Consider the following 23,057-nt stretch of genomic DNA (forward strand, 5'->3'; position numbering starts at 1 on the left):
TTAACAACTAAAATTGTAAGCAGAGGCATCTGTGAGCCCCTTTGCGAAAGCATCGGAACTTTGACTCGCTAATGTCCCCTAGGACCCGAGTTCTTGTTATCCGTTCCGAGATTGAGCGCTCTACCCATGCGTGGGGACGATTATTGGGACCCCCTCACCCATTACCTTTTCTCAAGTCGGTTGAAAAGGGGCCACAACCTTGGTTATATTTGCCTATGCCATGTATGCCATGCTTTACTTACTCGTTGCCTTCGGGTGTTTACTTCCTGTTGCCTTCGGTGTTTATATTCGCATCTGTACCCCGCGGGACGTTTAGCGAAGCGTGTGGTTTGCACGCCTAGCCGCCGACGGAAACCCTGAGTCCGTCTCGGAGTACGGCCGGACTTCGTCACGGGTAGCTTAGTTGGGTGGCCTCCCTAGACTTTCTTGTTGAACTGGGAACGGTCTTGTTGTGAGACATCCACCTGTCGTAAGTGGGTCGAGCATGCGTATGGTTACATTTGGGCAACCCCTGCAGGGTGTACATCTTATCGATAAGCCGTGTCCGCGGTTATGGACGACTTGGAATTGTATAGCTTGATCATAGAACAACTTACACCGTTATCTTATTGCTAATAATCTGCTAATAACTTGCGTAGTAATATAGCATTACTACAACCGATACCTAATAAAACTTGTCCACCGTTGAGTGCCTTTTACATTGCCTCTTCGCAATTGTTGAAGGGGATATGTGTATTTGGTCGGGTTATGTTTGTGTAGTATTTATCTCGTTACCTTATGCGCTCTCTTATCTTCTCCGAGTAGACGGATGTTGTAGAGTGTCTCTATTGGTTATAGTTTTGCTCGCCGCTAAACCTACCATATAGCCCAGAGCGATATATATATATACTCGCTCGGCGAGCATAGCCGTTTCTAAGTCTCGCTAAGTACGTGCCGCAGTTCGTTCCTTGGTACTTACTCTCGCCTTTTCCTTTCTCTTTGCTCCCTCCCTTTTGTCTCGCAACCGATGGCCCGACTTTGACAGTACGAGATGACGACGTTAGCAAGGTTACCCTTCCAGCTTGGCCCGGGCGTGGTTATGGACGCCACTGGTTATCTTCAGGACTCTTAGTCCAATTTGTATCTTGTCCGTACTTGGACGTATTCGATCTTCTGTATGATTTGGATCTTTGTATTGTATATTTGTATCTTGACTCGTTGGAGTCGTTGTTGTAATATATGTATCTTGTTGGCTCTATTGTAATCCTGTTGTAATGTTACCGCTCGTGTTAATTCCTCTGGCATCACGTGTGTGATTCGTCGCGCACGTCGTGTCGGAGGGCATCTCTGAATCGATATCGTGCGGATTTCGGCGGGTTCGCTGGGATCCTCATGGTACCGGTTCCGGGGCGTCACAAATAAAATAAGGGAGAAAGAGGAAGAAAAAAAGAGAAAAAAAAGAAAGAGGGGAAAAAGAGAAGGAAAAAAGAGGTGAGGAGGAAAGAGAAAAGAAGAGTAATAAAAGAAAAAGAAAAATGAGTGAAGAGAAAGAATAAAAAATAAAAAGAAAGGAAGGGAAGTAAAGAAAAATGAGAAAGAAGAAAATAATAAAAGAAAAGGAATAGAAAGAGAAAGAGAAAAAATAATAGAGAAAAGAAAGGATAGGAAGAGAGATAAAAAAAAGAAGAGAAAATGTATAAATAAGGTAAAGAGTAGTGGAAAATAAGAAAAGAAAAGGAGGATACAGAATAGAAAGGGGGTAGATAAGATAAGGAAGAAAAGAAGGAAGGAGAAAAATAAATAGAAGAATAGAAGGAAAATGGACATGACCACGGCAGGTACTACGGGGCGTAGCACTTCATCGATGCGGGGGAAAGGTGGCGTAGCCATCTGCGGAACGAGGTACACAAGACACGGGGTTTTACCCAGGTTCAGCTCCTCCGGGAGTGTAAAAAGCCTACGTCCTGCTAGATTTATTGCTCAGATTGGATTACAATGGGGTGGCTCAATCGACGTAGCAACCGAGAGCTATGGAGGTGAGGGAGAGTGAGATCGGATCCCTTCTAGGGTGTAGCCCGGGGGTTTATATATGCACCCCCGGTCTAGGGTTTACATGGAGATAAGATCGTATCTAAACGATCGCTATAAGGCCGGTATCCTTTGTCTCATTCATGGCATTTTTTTCCCGAATTAAAGAGCTCTCGCTCATGATTTCATTAAAATGAAACCAAAAAGTATCCAGCATATTACAATTTTCCTCCCACTTTAACAGGACTCCTCACCTCTAGGACACTAAAAGATTTCATACAAGCAACTCCAGACTATAATAACCTCCGTACATACCAGCAAACCAACCTGAGGTAAGGGAAACCAAAATAACCCCGTTACAACTTTTTAGGAGAGAAGCTGAAACAGCGACCCTGCTTAAACACTACAACAGCATCCTACGCCCACAACCGGGACAACTCTCTACAAATAACTTGATCCTTTTTCAACATCTCCAGCACATCACCCTAACTCCTTTGTCAGCCGACGCCAATCCTTCTCGTCAGAAGCACCCAGCCTGCTCTTCTGCTGAAATATTCAGATGCCACCTTTGCCATTATTGCCAACCGCTGCGCTGAGCTGCGATGTTCTACGTTTTGTTTCTGCAGCAAAGACCACGACTCGATCCAGTGAGCAATACTATACATAACTACAGTTGGATATCATGCAGGTATACATGATCAAAACTGCTGCATTCCTAGTCTTCCAAATAGACCAGAATACCGCAACCACACCCACCGAAACAACATACCTAACTCAACTTGGGAAATTCATGACCCACTTACTCATGTCTTGAAAATGTCGAGGTACATCTACCAGACCTGTAGCACACTTCACCACACTCCATACATACTTTGCTAATTTACCATTCAAAGAACATATGATCCAGTGTTTCTATCTCCTCACAGAAAACAACATTTATTATCTCCGCCTTTCCATCCTCTCCTAATTAGCACATCCTTGGTAAGAATACTTTTATGAAAAGCTAACCATAAAAAAACTTCAATTTTTAACTGGATTCTAACCAACCACACATTCCGGTGGGGCCACTTAACCTCACCCATCTTCAAAGCTACATGAATCTTGCTTATCACATAGTCGGATACGATTACACAAATCCTGAAGTTTTTGCCAGGAGATAGCTTTCTCATCAAAGAGAGTTCTCCTAAATCTGATGACATTCCAGCCCCCACCTAAAACGTCCGCAACTAAGATACCAGGATTGGTCTTAGCGTCTCGTTCATGGCTTCAATTTCGGGTTTCAGTTAAGGTTGTAACAGCAGTTGAATAATAAATATCATAAGAGGAGAAAAAAGCTACGTACATGTTTTACACATGGCCAAAATCCGTGTTCATCTTCTTGGTGTTAGATGGAGCGTTGAGAGCTGACAATCATCTACTACCGCTAAGGAATGTGGAGCCATTCTTAGAGCATCTCCAGCCGCATCCCCAAAACGTTCCCAAAAGAGATTTGGGACGCGTCGGACGAAAAAATGTTCCCAGCCGCGTACCCTAAAATCCAGCGCGGTCTGATATGGTGTTCGGCGCTCCGAGCCCGTCCCCGCCTCACAGGAATGCTCCGGGCACGCCGGACACAACGAAAAGCGAGGCAAGATGTGGCGGGACCGATGCATCAGCGGCACATTCAAGTTTGAACCTAACCGTCGCCTACCTCGCGACGGAAGTTAATTGGCGCGCAGTGACACACGAACGAAGGGTCGCAGCTTTGCCTTAATGGTGACGAAGGGGTAGGCGAGACGTCTCGTCAATGATGCGCAACCTCCACACGTTGCCGGCTTTCTTCCCGCCGCTTCTAGCCTCTTCCCGCGCTATCTTTCCGCCGGCGTCTATAAAAGGCCCCCTCGGCTCAATGGCTGGCACCCCTTCCTCCCCAACAAGCACAACCCTCATCGCTCGAACACAACTGCCCAATGATGAACCGCCCCGGCACCGGCCAGTTCCCTCCACCACCATCTCCACCACCACCGCCACCACCGGAAGCACCGCAGTTCGACATCGACGCCACCGCGGAGGAAGTGTCGCGGCGGCACCGGTCGGAGCTGGTGTGTGCAGAGCAGCGACATCATCTAGCGGCAATGGAGCAACGGGAGCCTCAGCAGCGGGAGGCGGCGGCGGGAGCGTCAGCAACGGAGACCCCGAAGCTGAAGAGAACACGGAGTGGGAGGAGGCGGCGCTGGCGGATAGCATTGCGGTGTTGGACGCCGACACGGCGGAAGAGGCGCAGCAGCGCCGGACGGAGGAGATGGCCGAGCGGTGGTGTTCAGAGCGGCAGCGCCAGCGCATGGAGCGAGAGCTCCAGTACCGTAAACGGCGGGAGGCGATCGAGCAGCGGGAGGCGGCGGAGGAGCGTCAGCAGCGGGAGGCGGCGCTGGCGGCAACGGAGGCGGCCTAGGGGGCGAGGGCGGATGCGTTGGCGGCGCAACTGGAGGCGCAAATGGAGGAGGAGGCGGGACGGAGGAGGAGGAGGACGACGATGACGACTTCGAGTGGTCCGACGACGACGGGCCGCCCGGACACGGCGGATCAGCAACGAGCGCTCTTCGAGTCCTTCGAGTCGAAGAAGAAGCTCCAGAACGACGCCCGTGCCCGCGAAGACGCGTAGATTCGCCGCGCCATCGAGCTCTCCCTCCAGACGGCGCAACAAGGGAGGGCAGGCGACGACGCGCTGATGGAGCAGCGGCGTCTGACCACCGCCCTACACATGGAGAGGCGGCGCTCGCAGCAAGAGCTGCGGCGGAGGGGAGGCGATGACAGGGCGGGGCCGTCAAACGCACCGCCAGACGGAGTAGGCTAGGGTTTAGATGAAATCTAGCCGTTTTCATTCAAACTTTGTAATATATAATCAAATTTAAATGAAAATCTGTATTTTCGTGCACTTATATTTATTTAGGAGCAGCGTTTGGGGGACGCGCCTGGGGAGAAACGCGGCACGAACGAAATACGTCTCCTAAACGCTCGATTTGGATGTGTTTGGAGGACGCGGCTGGAGATGCTCTTAGATTTTAGGGTGACCTGAACAGAAAACAGTCCCCTGCTAGATGAACATTCGAAGACCGCTTCCAGACCCACTCGGGCGCCATTCATTCATCATGAGAAATACCAGAATACTCACAAGTGACGTCAAAGTATCATTGCCAGTATTCAGTCTCATGCCGAGCGTGCCGGCGTGCTAATCAATCACATCATCATAACAACTTCAACACCCATCCTGTGGCTCAGAAAAAGAAGAAGCAACTGTTGGCTTTTTCGTATCCAAAGCGCGCGCAACAGTAACTTGACCAGCGAGGGCCCGTGGGTTTTAAATTCAGACTCGACGAGAAAGACGGAACATGGTACAATCTGAAAAAGACGCTGCTGCTGACAGTCATACTAGTTGGATCAACTTAGTAGGTGCCACACTGCAGCAGGAACGAACCATATGCTCGTCTTCTTCCAGACCTACCAACAGGGGCAACAGAGACCCCTATTGCAGCACGCAATAAAAGGGCTGAACAAGAAGACCCTGCAGCTGAAACATCACTCTAGGTTGTTACAGTAGGTACGCCACGACCAACCAACCCAACCAACAACGCAACAAGCTTGCGCATCGGATGCTAAATTAGAAGAGACAACTATCGTTGCTTGTCACACCATCATCAGGATTAATTAACAGCGAGAAAGGAAAAAAGGAAGCACCCGGCGCCAGATCATCAGGGAAAAAGAAAACCATCAAACCACAAGTTCCAATCGGGATCACAGATCAGTCACACCACCAACGACGACGAAGAAGAAAAAACTCACTTCCTAACAATCACTCGTTCCTAGATCGATCGAGACGGCGACGGGATGAACCAAGAATGTTGTAAGGCTGGCTATGTCTGTCATGTCCATGTCCATCAGGATGGGGTTGCTGTTAGACCAGCGCAATGCTGCTCTCGCCGCCGGGGGGCTTGCGGATGCCGCCGAGGAAGTCCCGGGACGGCGCCTTCCCGTCTGCAAAGATGTTGCTGCCGTTCATCTCCCTGAGCTTGGCGTCGCTCAGCTGCTTCTCCGCCGTCCCGGGAGCCGCCGCCTCCGCCGGGTCACCCTTGAAGATGTCGTTGCCCGTCAGGTCGTTGAACTTCTTCGTGGGGATCTTCTTGGCCGTCTTCACCACGCTATCGGTGTCGTCCTCTCCAAACTTGAAGCTGCTCACCTGCCGAAAACGATTGAAACCACGCACACCGTAAGCACTCCATCCATCAATCACGAGCTGTTAAAGAACTTGCAGATGTACTGGAGACCAGTGCAGTGCCTGTGCGTTTTTCCCCGGAGTCTGCGAGGTCGAGCCGTTCTCCGAGTTGCGTGGCCTGGGATCCTCTGGCGGAGCGAAGATGTCGTGGCCGCTGAGCTCCTTCGTTTTTGCATTGGATAGCTGCTTCTTCAGCTTGCTGTCGTCCTCGCTCAGGAACGTGCCACTTAGCTCTCGCTGCTTTGCCACCTCCGCTATGGAGGTTGGCTTTTTGGGAGAAACGCTTTCATCCTGGGCAAAGGAGATGTGACTTATGGTGCTGATTGCCTGTAGTAGTTTGACAAAAAAACAGATCGAGTCTGTCAGAAAGTGTATATAGAGTGAAATGTTCTTTTAATTTTGTAAGTAATAATTTATAAATGTCATGAAGCACATAGTGCAGTACACATATGTATGCAAGTAGAGTATAATACCAGAGGAGCCAAACTTACAGTTGTTTTGCAGTAACAGTATTACTCACCACTAGTCAATTATGCAGTGGAGTACTAAAAATGGAAACAGTTGATCTGCTTTAGAAATGCCTTGAAGCACTACATCTAGACTGTAATGCAGTATCTTGTGAACCTAAAACAAATTTCAAGAGCACCTGGCTACCTAAATCGCAGTGTCTACCAAACAAAGTATAATTGAAAACCGAGGCCGGATTTAATAGTAGAATCAACAGGTCCAGTTCTATTAGAATTTACAAAGGAAAGCTCACCAACCAATGTGATCACATATTAATAATGGTAGCCAAACCCTTTCAACAAGATTCATCCCAACAACTTGTGACTCTGGAGGTTAGAACATTTAACAGGTTTGATTTTAGCAACCAGCAGCTGATACCAGATGCTGTAAGGAAATCAGGAGTCTAAAAGAAGTGGTTGGTACCCTCCCAATCATTTAGCAGAATATTTGAATAAACAATTCCTTATTCCTTAGGACTTGCTAACAATACATGTCACAACTACAGCTTAAGACATGGCAAATTAAAATAGAAGCAACACATTGATCAACATATTCCTGTTTCGTTGAAAAGAAGAAATCTGGGCAGAAAACGGCACCTGATAATTCTTAGAAGGTGGTCGGATGGGCGTCACAGAAGCGGATTCATCTTCCTCAACCTCTCCTCCGGCTGCAAATATGCCACTTCCTGTCATCTCCTTCCACTTGGGAGCTGAGCATTGTTTCCTGAGGAGAACGAAAGAAACGAATAGCTCATTTAGTGCGCTGCACCGCTTAAATCAGCAAATCGGAATCAGAGAAGTAAACCTCTCTTTCAGTAGATTTCATTATCTGAGATGTAAAGTGCAAATAAAAACTAGATTTTTTTTTGCACAAATCAGGGGTCTCTTCTGTTCAAATTCAAAAAAATCAGCGGAACAGTACATCAACAAAAAATTGCGGTGTGACTCGGTGGGTGAGAACATTGTTGTATCAACAGACAGCCCATGCGACACTAGAATCAACTATACTACGTCACACAATTCCCCCCCGGGAGCCTACCGAACATCACCCAAAACTCGCCGCACAAATCTCACCAAACTAACTGAAGCTCAAATCGGACGTATTTCCCTAGACACTCAGAGTCGCAGATCGACCATAAACATCGTTAAAATGAATGATTCTCCAAGGAGGGGACATAGAGGTCGAGAGATCTAGTCGCCAAACCCCAAATCTTTGAACGAGACCAAAAGAAGAAAACACGAAATCATTCCTCCGAGCACACCCCCTTTCCCCTGCAGAGGAGAAACCAGCACGCGCGCGCGCGCGCGAGATTAGCTAGCTAGGCGCTCCCCCCCGATCTCACCTCTTGTTGAGGCTCTCGGCCTCCTCCTCCGTGACCTGCCCGCCGAACACCACCTTGTGGATCGCCTCCGACGGCTGCACACACAAGGAAAAAAAAGGTTCTTTTATTAAAAAAACAAATCAGATGAAACAATCCAACCCCTAGCTGCCCCAGCAATTCGTAGAGGCCTCTACAACCCGGCGAGCGGGGAAGCAGGGGACAAGACAGGCATGCCCGTGACGTCACCTGGTGCGGGCGGCGGTTGGACGGCGGCGTGGCGGCGTCCGCGAGGTCCTGCTGCGCCCCCTCGGGCCACGCGAGCAGGTCCGCCGTGTTGGTGTGGGACTTCCTCACCGGCGCCGGCCTCTCCATCTCGTCTTGTGCTCGGTGGTGGTGGGGTGGAGCTGGTGTCTAAAAAGGAGGTGAGGTGGGAGAGGAGAGAGTGGAGAGTGGAGTCGAACGGAAGGAAGGAAGGAAGGATGAGGAGAGTCGCGCTGTGTGCCGCCTGCCCGACCCCCTCCTTTTTTAAAGACCCCACGCGCGCCCACCACCCACCCAGCACAGGCGTCTATGACAGATGGGCCCAGTGTGGGGCCCGGCTGAGGGTTGACCGAGGAAGTGACGGGAGCGGAGGGCCCCCCCCGTAACGTAACGTACGTACGCTTCCCCGGCCAGCCAGTATTTGAATTTTTTCGAACGTTCGCGTGCGGGCTTCGCCCGAAACGTACGGGCGCGTTATCCGTTACCGTTGCCGTTTCTCGCGCTCAACAGCTCTGCCCTGCTACCTCTGCGGTCAATGATGATATTACGGGAAGGGAATGAATGTTCTAGGATAATCTGGTACTGCCTTCATTTCGTGTCAGTACAAAACTTACCGGTTCATGAAATCCTTACTGTTTGAGAATTGCCTGTCAACCCTAATTCAGTTGCTGAATCCTCGTAAATTCTGACTTTTTTTTGAAAGTTGTAAATTCTGTCTCTTTTAGAAGTTGTAGATGCAGTATCGAGCCCGTACGGAATCTCGCAATACCGCGCTTAGTTAATCGTGTGAATTCGGTACTAACTGTTCACTACCCGTTTCAACAAAATTAAGGCCTATAAGTTTAGTCAAAGATATCACCAACCTATTTAATCATGAAACCTTTGACTAAATTTATAAATGAAAATATCACTATCTACAATAAGAATAAATACACTATAAAACATATTTTATGATAAATCTATTGATACTGATTTGGTATTGTACATTTCATATTTTAACTACAAAGTTGTCAAAACTATTAATTAGACTACTAGCTAATATCCTCAAAGTAAGAACCTGACACTTTGGTTATTTCAAAGCAATATCTTGTGTGGAGATATCTATGAGTCATGTGTTTGATCTCTTATAAGAGTAAATGTTGCCTCATTTTCCTGGTTGCTAAGATTACACCTCTTGTTACTCAGCTCTCGGTTACCAAGACTTTTCAACACACACGTTTTAACCAAGAATCGCAATGGGTACCTTCATGCTTCTTGTACAAAAGACCAAAGGAGATCGATATCTCAACTATAGGTCATCCATGCCGGGACAATATGAACAACAGATTTTGATCATCCTCTCTAACTCCCTCTCACTTTTCTCTAACTCTTTTTCTTTATTTTTTCTTTTCTTTTGTTTTTCCACTCTCTCTATTTTTTCACTAACTCTTTTTCTTTTACTTTTTTTACTCTTCCTATTGAGGATGCTCTTTGCTGAAACTTCACCATGATTAAGCATGGCTTCCTTTAGCGGCCCATTGCTCTTCTCTAACATGCATGTATACTTACTCTTGATAACCTCCACTTATTCCTAAAGAGATAACCATCAACAACAAAAAAGAAATGATGATCAATGCAGGGTGCAATACCCCGATGGTGCAATATTGAAAGATGTCCCCGATAAGCGTGGTTATGGTCTAGCTCATTATTCATAATCAGTCAAACCCAAAACATGCATAGCTGTATTTTTCTTTCAAACCTTACTTTCTTATGAGCTTCAAATGACACAAAAAGGATATTTTGAAAAGGTTGGAGGCATAACCCACGCTTTATACTTGGAATAGCAAGTGCCATATAAGTAGGTATAATAGACATTGGATTTGAGTTGATCTTGGAAACAAGTCTATGCTTTTGTAAGAATTCAATTTTTTGGCTAGCAAGAGGTCTAAAAGCATGCAATGGTATTCATAGAGCTATTCATTCATCATTAAATAATGATACTTAAAATTAAACATCTACGTATACTAATAAGAAGTAGCATTGAATAAGGCACGTAGCAAATCATGACTCAATAGAGCATATGAAACTACGAATATCATACACAAAATAAATTTCAGCTTTACGCATTCCCCCTTTTCTTTTATAATCATGTAACTTAATTTTATTTAACCATTCATAGATAAGAATTTTAGTCCATTAGCTCATCCATATGAATTAGTACAATCAATATGACTGTCCTTTTAGTTTAAAAACAAAACTAGACACACATAAAACAAGAACGCTTTAAATTTTTGTAAAAATTCTATGTTGCTCAAAAAATAGAGTTTGGAGGTGCTCAAACCAGGAGTTTTAGAATGAGTAAAGTGGGGTTTGATGACCCACAAGTATAGGGGATCGCAACAGTCTTCGAGGGAAGTAAAACCCAATTTATTGATTCGACACAAGGGGAGACAAAGAATACTTGAAAGCCTTAACAGCGGAGTTGTCAATTCAGCACGCACTGGAAACAGACTTGCTCGCAAGAGTTTATCGATAGTAACAGTTTTATAGCAGTAGCGATAGTGAAATAACAAGCAGCAAAGTAACAAAGACAGCAGTAGTGATTATAGTAAACAACGAGGATTAAAATATCGTAGGCACGGGGACGGATGATGGGCGTTGCATGGATGAGAGAAACTCATGTAACAATCATAGCGGGGCATTTGCGGATAATAATAAAACGGTATCCAAGTACTAATCAATCAATAGGCATGTGTTCTAATTATAGTCGTACGTGCTCGCAATGAGAAACTTGCACAACATCTTTTGTCCTACCAGTCGGTGGCAGCCGGCCTCAAGGGAAACTATCTGGATATTAAGGTACTCCTTTTAATAGAGTACCGGAGCAAAGCATTGACACTCCGTGAACACATGTGATCCTCACGTCACTACCATCCCCTCCGGTTGTCCCAATTCTTGTCACTTCGGGGCCATTGGTTCCGGACAGCGACATGTGTATACAACTTGCAGGTAAGATCATAAACAACGAATATCTTCATGAATCAATAACATGTTCAGATCCGAGATCATGGCACTCGGGCCCTAGTGACAAGCATTAAGCATAACAAGTTGCAACAATATCATAAAAGTAACATCTACGGATACTAGGCACTATGCCCTAACAATCTTATGCTATTACATGGCCAATCTCATCCAATCCCTACCATCCCCTTCGGCCTACAGCGGGGGAATTACTCACACATGGATGGGGGAAACATGGCTGGTTGATGAAGAGGCGTCGGTGGTGATGGCGGTGATGATCTCCTCCAATTCCCCGTCCCGGCGAGTGCCGGAACGGAGACTTCTGGCTCCCGAGACGGAGTTTCGCGATGTGACGGCGTTCTGGAGGGTTTCTGGCGACTTCGACTTCTCCCCGTGCGTTTTTAGGTCGAGGCCAATAAGTAGTCCGAAAGAGGGCGTCGGAGGCCGGCCGAGGGGGCCACACCATAGGGCCGCGCGGGCCCCCCCTAGGCCGCGCCGCCTTATGGTGTGGGGCCCTCGGGACTCCACTTGATTTGTCCTTCTGGCTCCGTCGCATTCGGGAAAATAGGGCCTTCGTCAAAATCCCGAGGTTTTTCCCGAAAGTTGGATTTCCGCACAAAAATGAGACACTGAACAGTTCACTGAAAACAGCGTTAGTCCGTGTTAGTTGCATCCAAAATACACAAATTAGAGGCAAAACAACAGCAAAAGTGTTCGGGAAAGTAGATACGTTTTGGACGTATCAACTCCCCCAAGCTTAGCTTATTGCTTGTCCTCAAGCAATTCAGTTAACAACTGAGCGATAAAAGAACTTTCACGAACACATTTGTTCATATGATGTATATATTCTAATGATATGGCTAATACTTACGCAGTTCATAATAAGATACATGAAAATAAGATCATCTAACAGCTATGTCAATCATGAAGAGGTACCAACAATTAATAATAAGCATCATGAATCATGTATATAAGCAGGATTGCAATGTTCATAAGAGAGTATGATAGAGTGGTATCTCGCTTGCCCATATTTGATCAGCAAAACATAAATGCTCAGGCACCTCTGAAGTTCATAGAAAGACTAGAAATAGTGATTATCAAAGATAAAAGCATCAAAGTTATACCACAATCAATCATATTTTGAGACAAGCATATTATACTAAGAATGACAGTTGTGCTCTCAAGAAAGTGCTCAAAGAAAGGATGGAGACGCAACATAAAAGTAAAAGATTGACCCTTCGCAGAGGGAAGCGAGGATTAACATGCGCTAGAGCTTTTCATTTGTAAAGCGAGGAGTAAAATTATTTTGAGAGGTGTTTGTTGTTGTCAACGAATGGTAATGGGTACACCAACTACCTCGCCAACCGGACTTTCAAGAGCGGCTCCCATGAATTATTTGCATTTTTATGTGGCACTCCTTCCAACCTTTCTTACACAAACCATGGCTAACCGAATCCTCGGGTGCTCGCCAACAATCACATACCATGAAGGAGTGCCTTTTTAGTTTAGTTTTATTATGATGATGACACTCCCCCCAACCTTTGCTTACACAAGCCATGGCTAACCGAATCCTTCGGGTGCCGTCCAACAATCACAAACCATGGAGGAGTATATCTATTTAAGTTAATTAATTCGGGATTGGGAATCCCATTGCCAGCTCTTTTTGCAAAATTATTGGATAAGCGGATGTGCCACTAGTCCATATGAGAGTCCGTCAGAAATAAATGACAAGGTTGAAAGCTAAACACCACATACTTCCTCATGAGCTATGAAACATTAACACAAATTGAGAAGCATTTTTGAAGGTTTAAAGGTAGCGCATGAGAATTTACTTGGAATGGTTTGAAATGCCATGCATAGGTATTTCAAAGTTGTCAAAACTATTAATTAGACTACTAGCTAATATCCTCAAAGTAAGAACCTGACACTTTGGTTATTTCAAAGCAATATCATGTGTGGAGATATCTGTGAGTCATGTGTTTGATCTCTTATAAGAGTAAATGTTGCCTCATTTTCCTGGTTGCTAAGATTACACCTCTTGTTACTCAGCTCTCGGTTACCAAGACTTTTCAACACACACGTTTTAACCAAGAATCGCAATGGGTACCTTCATGCTTCTTGTACAAAAGACCAAAGGAGATCGATATCTCAACTATAGGTCATCCATGCCGGGACAATATGAACAACATATTTTGATCATTCTCTCTAACTCTCTCTCTCTCTCACTTTTCTCTAACTCTTTTTCTTTATTTTTTCTTTTCTTTTGTTTTTCCACTCTCTCTATTTTTTCAATAACTCTTTTTCTTTTACTTTTTTTTACTCTTCCTATTGAGGATGCTCTTTGCTGAAACTTCACCATGATTAAGCATGGCTTCCTTTAGCGGCCCATTGCTCTTCTATAACATGCATGCATACTTACTCTTGATAACCTCCACTTATTCCTAACGAGTTAACCATCAACAACAACAAAAATTTGATGATCAACGCAGGGTGCAATACTGATGTCTACGGGAGCTTCTATTCTTGTAGACAGTGTTGGGCCTCCAAGAGCAGAGGATTGTAGAACAGCAGCAAGTTTCCCTTAAGTGGATCACCCAAGGTTTATCGAACTCAGGGAGGAAGAGGTCAAAGATATCCCTCTCATGCAACCCTGCAACCACAAAGCAAGAAGTCTCTTGTGTCCCCAACACACCTAATAGGTGCACTAGTTCGGCGAAGAGATAGTGAAATACAGGTGGTATGAATAAGTATGAGCAAGTGGCAATGGCACCGGAAAAGTGCTTTGCCCGGGACAAGTAAACAAACAGTAGTAACGCAAAGCAGTAGTAACGCAAGTAAAACAAGAAACAAGCAACGATAGCGATATTTAGGAACAAGGCCTAGGGATTAGACTTTCACTAGTGGACACTCTCAACATTGATCACATAACGGAATAGATAAATGCATACTCTACACTCTTGTTGGATGATGAACACATTGCGTAGGATTACACGAACCCTCAATGCCGGAGTTAACAAGCTCCACAATTCAATGTTCATATTTAAATAACCTTAGAGTGCATGAAAGATCAATAAGACTAAACCAAGTACTAACATAGTATGCACACTCGTCACCTTCACACTATGTAGGAGGAATAGATCACATTAATACCAACATAGCAATAGTTAACTTCATAATCTACAAGAGATCATAATCATAGCATACACCAAGTACTAACACGGATGCACACACTGTCACCATTACACCGTGTAGGAGGAATAAAACTACTTTAATAACATTGCTAGAGTAGCACATAGATAAGTTGTGATACAAACACATTGCAATCATAAAGAGATATAAATAAGCACTTCACTATGCCATTCATAACGAGTGAATAAGTATTCTGTGAAATATAGCCTAAGAGACCCACACGGTGCACACACTCGTCACCTTTACACACGTGGGACAAGGAGTCTCCGGAGATCACATAAGTAAAATTCACTTGACTAGCATAATGACATCTAGATTACAAGCATCATCATATGAATCTCAATCATGTAAGGCAGCTCATGAGATTATTGTATTGAAGTACATAGGAGAGAGATGAACCACATAGCTACCGGTACAGCCCCGAGCCTCGATGGAGAACTACTCCCTCCTCATGGGAGCAGCAGCGGTGATGAAGATGGCGATGGAGATGGCAGCGGTGTCGATGGAGAAGCCTTTCCGGGGGCACTTCCCCGTTCCGGCGGCGTGCCGGAACGGAGACTCCTGTCCCCCGGATCTTGGCTCGCGATGGCGGCGGCTCCGGAAGGTTTACGTGGGTTTCGTCCTTTGTCATAGGGTTTTCGCGACGGAGGCTTTAAATAGGCGGAAGGGCAGCCTCGGAGGGGGCTCGGGGCCACCACACCATAGGCGGCGCGGCCCCTCCGGCCGCGCCGGGTGTGGTGTGGGGCCCCCGGGGCTTCCCTCCGGCGGCTCTCGGGTGTTCTGGATGGTTCCGGGAAAAATAGGAACCTGGGTCTTGATTTCGTCCGATTCCGAGAATATTTCGTTACTAGGATTTCTGAAACCAAAAACAGCGAGAAAACGGAACCGGCACTTCGGCATCTTGTTAATAGGTTAGTTCCGAAAATGCACGAATATGACATAAAGTGTGCATAAAACATGTAGGTATCATCAATAATATGGCATAGAACATAAGAAATTATCGATACGTCGGAGACGTATCAAGCATCCCCAAGCTTAGTTCTGCTCGTCCCGAGCAGGTAAAACGGTAAAAAAGATAATTTCTGAAGTGACATGCCATCATAACCTTGATCATACTATTTGTAAACATATGTAGTGGATGCAGCGATCAAAACAATGGTAATGACATGAGTAAACAAGTGAATCATAAAGCGAATACTTTTCATGAATAGTTCTTCAAGACAAGCATTAATAAGTCTTGCATAAGAGTTAACTCATAAAGCAATAAATCAAAGTAAAGGTATTGAAGCAACACAAAGGAAGATTAAGTTTCAGCGGTTGCTTTCAACTTGTAACATGTATATCTGTTATCACCAGAATTTGACCGAGTCAGAGGTGGGCCGCGATCAAGATGGACTTGAAGAATATATATATAGAGGAGAAACGTGAATCGGCCTGTTATACCAAGTTGGGCTTGTTTGCCCGTGTATCTGTAACATATTAGATCGCATCTTAGTTTAGAAGTTAGAATCTTACTCGTGCACGGTTTGGTGCACGCCCACATTAGAAAGTTCGCTGGACTATAAATATGTATCTAGGGTTTATGGAATAAACAACAACCAACGTTCAACCACAAACAAATCTCGGCGCATCGCCAACTCCTTCGTCTCGAGGGTTTCTACCGGTAAGCATCATGCTGCCTAGATCGCATCTTGCGATCTAGGCAAGACAAGCCTGCCCACGTTGTTCATGCGTTGCTCGTACTGAAGCCTTTTTGATGGCGAGCAACGTAGTTATCTTAGGCATGTTAGGGTTAGCATTGTTCTTCTTTTTACATGCTATCGTAGTGCAACCCTTGCATGTCTAGCCGCCCTTACACCTATCTTGGGTGTAGGGGCGGCACCCCGCTTGATCATAGTTTAGTAGATCTGATCCGTTACGATTGCTCCTTGTTCTACAAGGATTAGTTTAATATCCGCAATAGTTAGGCCTTACAAAGGGGGGAGGATCCAGCGGCACGTAGGGTGTCGTTCGTTGGCCCTAAGCGAGGATGTTCCGAGGATCAACCTCGTGTTGGTTTTTAGGCCTTGTTTAGGATCGGCTTACGATCACCGTGCGTGGCCGCGAGGCCCAACTCGGAGTAGGACGATCCGATTATGCGGTGAAAACCCTAAATCGTCGTAGATCTCATTAGCTTTACCTTGATCAAGCAGGACCACCATATATTCGGACACCTCGTCCGAATCATGGGTGGATCGGCTCTTTGAGCCGATTCACGAGATAACCCGAGAGCCGATCGAGGCTCGTATTTAACGTTTACGTGTGTGCCCTGCAGAAACTAAGCGAGGCATCATCCACACCTTCCCGACCGGGTATAGGTCGGGTGGCACGCCCTTGTGATAAACATCGGCGCGTGCGACCAGGAGGCTTTGCGGGCCGTCGCTCCGAGGGACCGGGGCCGGCCGCAGCCCTAGTTGTTCCCGGCTCTACCGTGTTGACCGTCTCCGCCCGCCGGGGGTTTCGACGTCAACACATTCTCGGCACGCCCGGTGGGACAGCCTTCGACATCCACAACATCGCCATCTACATCCGAGATGGCGGAAGACACTCCGGTCACGTACGAGGATCCGCCCGATGAGCTCAAGAAGAAACATGACGAGATCAAGGCAACCCTCGAAGCCGAACTCATCGGCTCCTTCCACCGAACCCGCTCCCATGGCGTCGGGTGGAAGGGTTTCACACCCGAAGGCGCACTCGATGGAGTGGACCTTTCCGCCCCGTCGGAAGAACGCACCAGGTCGCCGCGGCAGGAAATCAACTACATGGTGGCTCATTCGCCGCACCGCCACTCGAGAGCCTCGGTGAACACCTTGGAGCGTGTCGCTCTGCGTGTCGTCAAGGAAATCATGAGCCACCGGTACTCCCCGTCGGGACCGGCTCTGGGGACTTTCAAAGGAGAGATGCCGCTCCAGCCCCAGCCGTTCGCATGGGCAGTACCGGAACTGCCGAACTCATCGGCATACGTCGTCTACAAGATTGGTGGTGATCCTAGTGACTACCAATTCCTACCTGAGGCACCCAAGGAGATCCCGCCCGGATACGCGTGCGCATACGTACCGGACCGCAACGCCCGGGCACTCTCGAACCAGGCGGCAATATCGAGGGCCTCTCGGAACGGCAGGAGGAACTTCGAGAGCCGATCCCGAGAAGCAATCGTGGCTGGCTAAGTATGCCACCCCGACGAACCTCCAAAGCACGGCTCCTGCAGCTTGGCTTAGAACCGGAAAAGCAAGCATGGCTGGTTAAGTATGCCACCCCGGCGAACCGTCGGTGGTTCGACACCTTCAGCCATCACAGCGGATCAGATTTGTGCAATTCTGAAAGATCGGCTCGGTATGATGCCGAAAAGGAAGGCGTTCGGCTACACCAAGCCGTACCCCAATAACTACGAACCGATCCCGCTGCCTCCCAAATATCGGCTCCCGGACTTCACAAAGTTTAGTGGATCGGATGGGTCCAGCTCCATCGAGCATGTGAGCCGATATTTGGCATAGCCGGGCACGATCTCAGCGTCGGACGAGTTGCGCGTGAGGTTCTTCTCACGATCCCTCACAGGATCGGCTTTCGGGTGGTACACATCGCTACCACCGAACTCCATCCGGACTTGGAAGCAGCTTGGAAGAGCAGCTCCATGAGCAAGTACCACTCGCAGGCTTCCGATGTTGGCATTGCCGATCTAGCGCAAGTACGACGAAGCGCGGGGAGACAAGTGGCGAATACGTCCGCCGCTTCAGGACCATTAGGAACCGATGCTTTTCGGCTCATATAAGTGAAAAAGAAGCAATCGAGTTGGCGGTGGTGGGTCTCTCATCATCAATCAAGGACGTGGCCTCCCAAGCGTACTACCCTTCGTTGGCACACATGGTGCAGAGCTGTCGAGCATATGAACAGCGCCACCCGGATGTTTACCAGACAAATTCAAGCGGGTGGTGACCGTGGTTGAGGCGGACAAAGATGAAGCTGCCATGGGAGATCGGGAGGTAGCAAGTGGCTGAATGGACTCGGGCGACGAGCCCCGTGACCTCGCAAATGGGTGAAGCCACAAGGCCCTCCAAAAGGGTTCGACTTCGACGTGACCAAGACGGAGCAGATTTTTGATCTCTTACTCACGGAGAAGCATATAAAGGTACCCGAAGGCCACAAGTTCCCCACGGTGCAAGAGCTGAACGGAAGGCCATACCGCAAATGGCATAACACGTTCTCCCACACCACCAACGACTCGCAGGGTGTGGCGGCAGCGAATCCAAATGGCGATAGAAAATGGACGGTTGATTTTCAACCAATACGCCATGAAGGTCGACACACACCCCTTCCCCGCCGTAAACATGGTGGAGTATACTTACCACGGAGGGTGCCAGCCGGATTTCTCGTGCCAAATCAATATGGTAGATCTTGGACACCACGCTGGCAAGGACGGAGATGAGGGCAGCTGCTCTCATAGCAAAGAAACAGAGGAAGCCGCTCCACGCGATCGGCTCCTCCAAGATGGCAAGCGCTACGTAACAGAGGGAGAAGTGAAGAACATAAGATATCAGCGACCTCTCTCTGATCACCTCCTCAACAAGTATGTGAGTCGAGTACGACCAACGCCGACGGTCCAGCGATGATGATGAAAGAGATCGTCTGGCTAGAGAAGCCAGAAGACATCGTCGGCATAATCGCGAGGAGGAGGAGCACGAGCGTTGTGCCAAGGGAAAGGCAAGGGAGCGAGACGATGAGGACAGGCACTGGGATTGTCCCTTCTTCGAGCACTCGCTGGGATTCAGGAATGAGCCGATTGCCAACAATCGGCAATTGCCCGTAATGCAACCGGAAGAAGAAGGAGGCAGCCAACGTGTCCGTGTTCGAGCGCTTAGGACCTCTCCCGCCACAAAGCAAACGAGCTGAGTCCCCTCGGTTGAAAGATCTCGAAGATTCGGAAGACGAGGGAGAAGAAGAAGACAGTATCACCGGCCAAGGTGGTGCCCCGATGGACTCAGCCTGCTCCCGAAACGCAGGGTTCAACGATTGCGCGGCCCGGAAGAAGCCGAGAGGTTATACTTGCATACATTAAGGAAAGCAAGGCCCGATCTGGCCGCAAAGGTTCAGCGAACCCTGGATGAAGAGGGTCGTCCACGGAAAATGGAGTGGCGCCCCAATCAAAGGAAAGCCGATGATGAAACATCGGCTGGCACAAACATGGTGCTCGTTCTGCCGACGAAGCTCAGCGCTCCACGATTACACGATGCACTCAAGGTGGGCGACAGCAAGCGCACCAACATGATGAAGTCAGAAATTGGGTTGGTTTTATCTACCGGCCTGAGCGAGTAGCCAGAGCACATCGATGAGCAAACGTGGCGAGGCTGATCCTTGTGATCGGCCCCAAAAAAATTTATGAAGGGACATCACAAAACCTTCATCGAACAAGCAACATGGAGGCCGATTCCAGCAATCGGCCAAAATTATCATCACCAACCATTCTGCCTGGGTTCAACATGTTATCCAACAGAGCCGATACCATCAATTCTCTTGACGTAATCGGCTCCGGGGGCACCTGGTAGATAAAACACGAAGAGGTGCAATGAAGTGTCTCATTCTTTGGTAATGAGTATTGGAGTATGGGGGCCGATGCACGAGTCGGCCGTAAAAAAATTCTGAAAATTCGAAAATTTTCGAGCACAGCCGATGCAGCAGACATCGACTTAAGGATGTAAAGCCGATGCATGGCCATCGACTCGAGAGGAATAACTGATACGATCAGAGGGTCAATGGAGCACGAAGAGGGTTTTAATGAAAGAACTCCTTAATGGAGTAGCTTAAGAGCTCGGATCCTCTCTTCAAGGACAAGACCAAGAGCAGCCTGGACGTGCAGATCAGGTCAAGGATGGATTGCATCAGATCCACCAAAGGAAAGGAGCCGAGCTGGCCGGCAAGAACTGAAGAAGCTCGGGGGGCAGCTCACCTTGAAGGCTCTCGCTTTGAGAAGCCGATTTATGTTCAAATCGGCTGGCTCGCATAAGAAGCTCCCTCGGACATGATTAAGCCCGAGTCCATACAGCTAATTTGCGTATCCTCGTCTCCGTTTTGCCTTGGCTGAAACTCGGGGGGCAACAGGCCTGGTAGATGCTCTATTGAGGAACCGATTGGGGTACCATCGGCTGATCTCCGTTGCAACCTTCTTCACAAAATGATGGGCGCTCGCTAAGAAGGATCGATGAAACTGGTGGGAGAAATTTAAGGGCTCTCTTGGAAGTCCCGCAGTATCTACCGGAAAGAGAATCATCAGTTGAAGAATGGAAGGGTAAATGTCGAAGGACCGATGCGTTGCTATCGACTCGTTACGCATTGGCAAAGGGGGCGAATCGGCAGGATCAGTACGAAGGACAATCGGCTAAATTGTCCTAAAGGAAATCGGCAAAATCGAATTGGGGAAAGTTCTTCATTGATTGATTTCTTACATAAGGAGCTGATTTCTCCCAAAAGGAAGCATTAGGGGATACATGGCCCCACCTACTGCTACCGGTCCTATGCTAGATGTCCTATCTACGGGCCGTCGCTGCCCTCGCCGTCGCCGTCGTCACCGCCGGTCGGCGCTACTCCCGGCAAGCTCGTCGTCGCTCCAATGGCCGCCGACCGGGCCTTCGTTGTCCTCGTCTTCTTCGTCAGCGTCGTCATCATCACTGTCGAAGTCGCTGAGGTTTCCCGGCCAAGGGCAGAACCGCTTGGCCGGGGGCTCGTCGGAGGAGGTGTCGTCCTCCTCCTCCTCCTCTTCTTCCTCATCCTCCTCCTCGGGAGAGGAGAAGTCGCAGGAGAAGCGATCGTCGTCGCTCTCCTCCTCCGCTGTCCCATCGGCGAGGAAGCGGAGGTCGCTTTCCCCGTCGGTCAAGGACTTGTCGTCCTCTGACCAAAGGAAGAAGTCATGGCTAGACTCCTCCCCGGCCGCAATGGCGCGACGGGTGTTCGCTGCGTGGACCTCCGCCGGGTTCGGCTCCGGCGTCGGCTCGCGAGACGAAGAGGACTGGGCGGAAAGATCCGATGAAGCAGAGGAGGAAGAGGACATGGTGGCACAGGAGGGCTTTTGGAGTGCTAATGCAAAGAAGATGCAGGAATATAACTGTGCGGAGCGGTTAAATAAAAGGGGATATAGTGGAAGTTCAATGCCACAGCTAGCTTCCGAGGAAGTGGTGCCTAAAAAAACTGCCAGTGTCACGCGGAGAAGTTGAGAAGGCAGGGCATCATGATGACGGATACTCGCAACAGTTCCGCCACGACATGACCCGACGAAAGAAGAGCATAATGATTTTGGAAATGTCATTTCCAAAACCAGGGGGCATGTGTTATCACCAGAATTTGACCGAGTCGAGGTGGGCCGCGATCAAGATGGACTTGAAGAATATATATATAGAGGAGAATACGTGAATCGGCCTGTTATACCAAGTTGGGCTTGTTTGCCCGTGTATCCGTAACATATTAGATCGCATCTTAGTTTAGAAGTTAGAATCTTACTCGTGCACGGTTTGGTGCACGCCCACATTAGAAAGTCCGCTCGGACTATAAATATGTATCTAGGGTTTATGGAATAAACAACAACCAACGTTCAACCACAAACAAATCTCGACGCATCGCCAACTCCTTCGTCTCGAGGGTTTCTACCGGTAAGCATCATATCGCCTAGATCGCATCTTGCGATCTAGGCAAGACAAGCCTGCCCACGTTGTTCATGCGTTGCTCGTATCGAAGCCTTTTTGATGGCGAGCAACGTAGTTATCTTAGGCATGTTAGGGTTAGCATTGTTCTTCATATTACATGCTATCGTAGTGCAACCCTTGCATGTCTAGCCGCCCTTACACCTATCTTGGGTGTAGGGGCGGCACCCCGCTTGATCATAGTTTAGTAGATCTGATCCGTTACGATTGCTCCTTGTTCTACAAGGATTAGTTTAATATCCGCAATAGTTAGGCCTTACAAAGGGTGGAGGATCCAGCGGCACGTAGGGTGTCGTTCGTTAGCCCTAGAGCAGGATGTTCCGAGGATCAACCTCGTGTTGGTTTTTAGGCCTTGTTTAGGATCGGCTTACGATCACCGTGCGTGAGCCGCGAGGCCCAATCGTGAGTAGGACGATCCGATTATGCGGTGAAAACCCTAAATCGTCGTAGATCTCATTAGCTTTACCTTGATCAAGCAGGACCACCATATATTCGGACACCTCGTCCGAATCATGGGTGGATCGGCTCTTTGAGCCGATTCACAGGATAACCCGAGAGCCGATCGAGGCTCGTATTTAACGTTTACGTGTGTGCCCTGCGAGAAACTAAGCGAGGCATCATCCACACCTTCCCGACCAGGTATAGGTCGGTGGCACGCCCTGTGATAAACATCGGCGCGTGCGACCAGGAGGCTTTGCGGGCCGTCGCTCCGAGGGACCGGGGCCAGCCGCAGCCCTAGTTGTTCCCGGCTCTACCGTGTTGACCGTCTCTCGCCCGCCGTGGGGCTTCGACGTCAACA

General features: G+C 48.1%; 1 protein-coding gene across 1 annotated transcript; it reads right to left on the reverse strand.

The window, feature by feature from the left end:
- Positions 1-5,738: 5,738 nt before the first annotated feature.
- Positions 5,739-8,489, reverse strand: LOC124676071. The gene is made up of 5 exons (XM_047212150.1): positions 8,331-8,489; positions 8,106-8,179; positions 7,360-7,486; positions 6,320-6,583; positions 5,739-6,220 (listed from the first exon to the last, which is right to left on the reverse strand). The coding sequence occupies exons 1-5, from the start codon at positions 8,454-8,456 to the stop codon at positions 5,939-5,941; spliced, it is 873 nt and encodes a 290-aa protein (XP_047068106.1). The 5' UTR covers positions 8,457-8,489; the 3' UTR covers positions 5,739-5,938.
- Positions 8,490-23,057: the final 14,568 nt, after the last annotated feature.

This window comes from Lolium rigidum, chromosome 7 (assembly GCF_022539505.1).
Source record: "Lolium rigidum isolate FL_2022 chromosome 7, APGP_CSIRO_Lrig_0.1, whole genome shotgun sequence".
NCBI lineage: Eukaryota > Viridiplantae > Streptophyta > Magnoliopsida > Poales > Poaceae > Lolium > Lolium rigidum.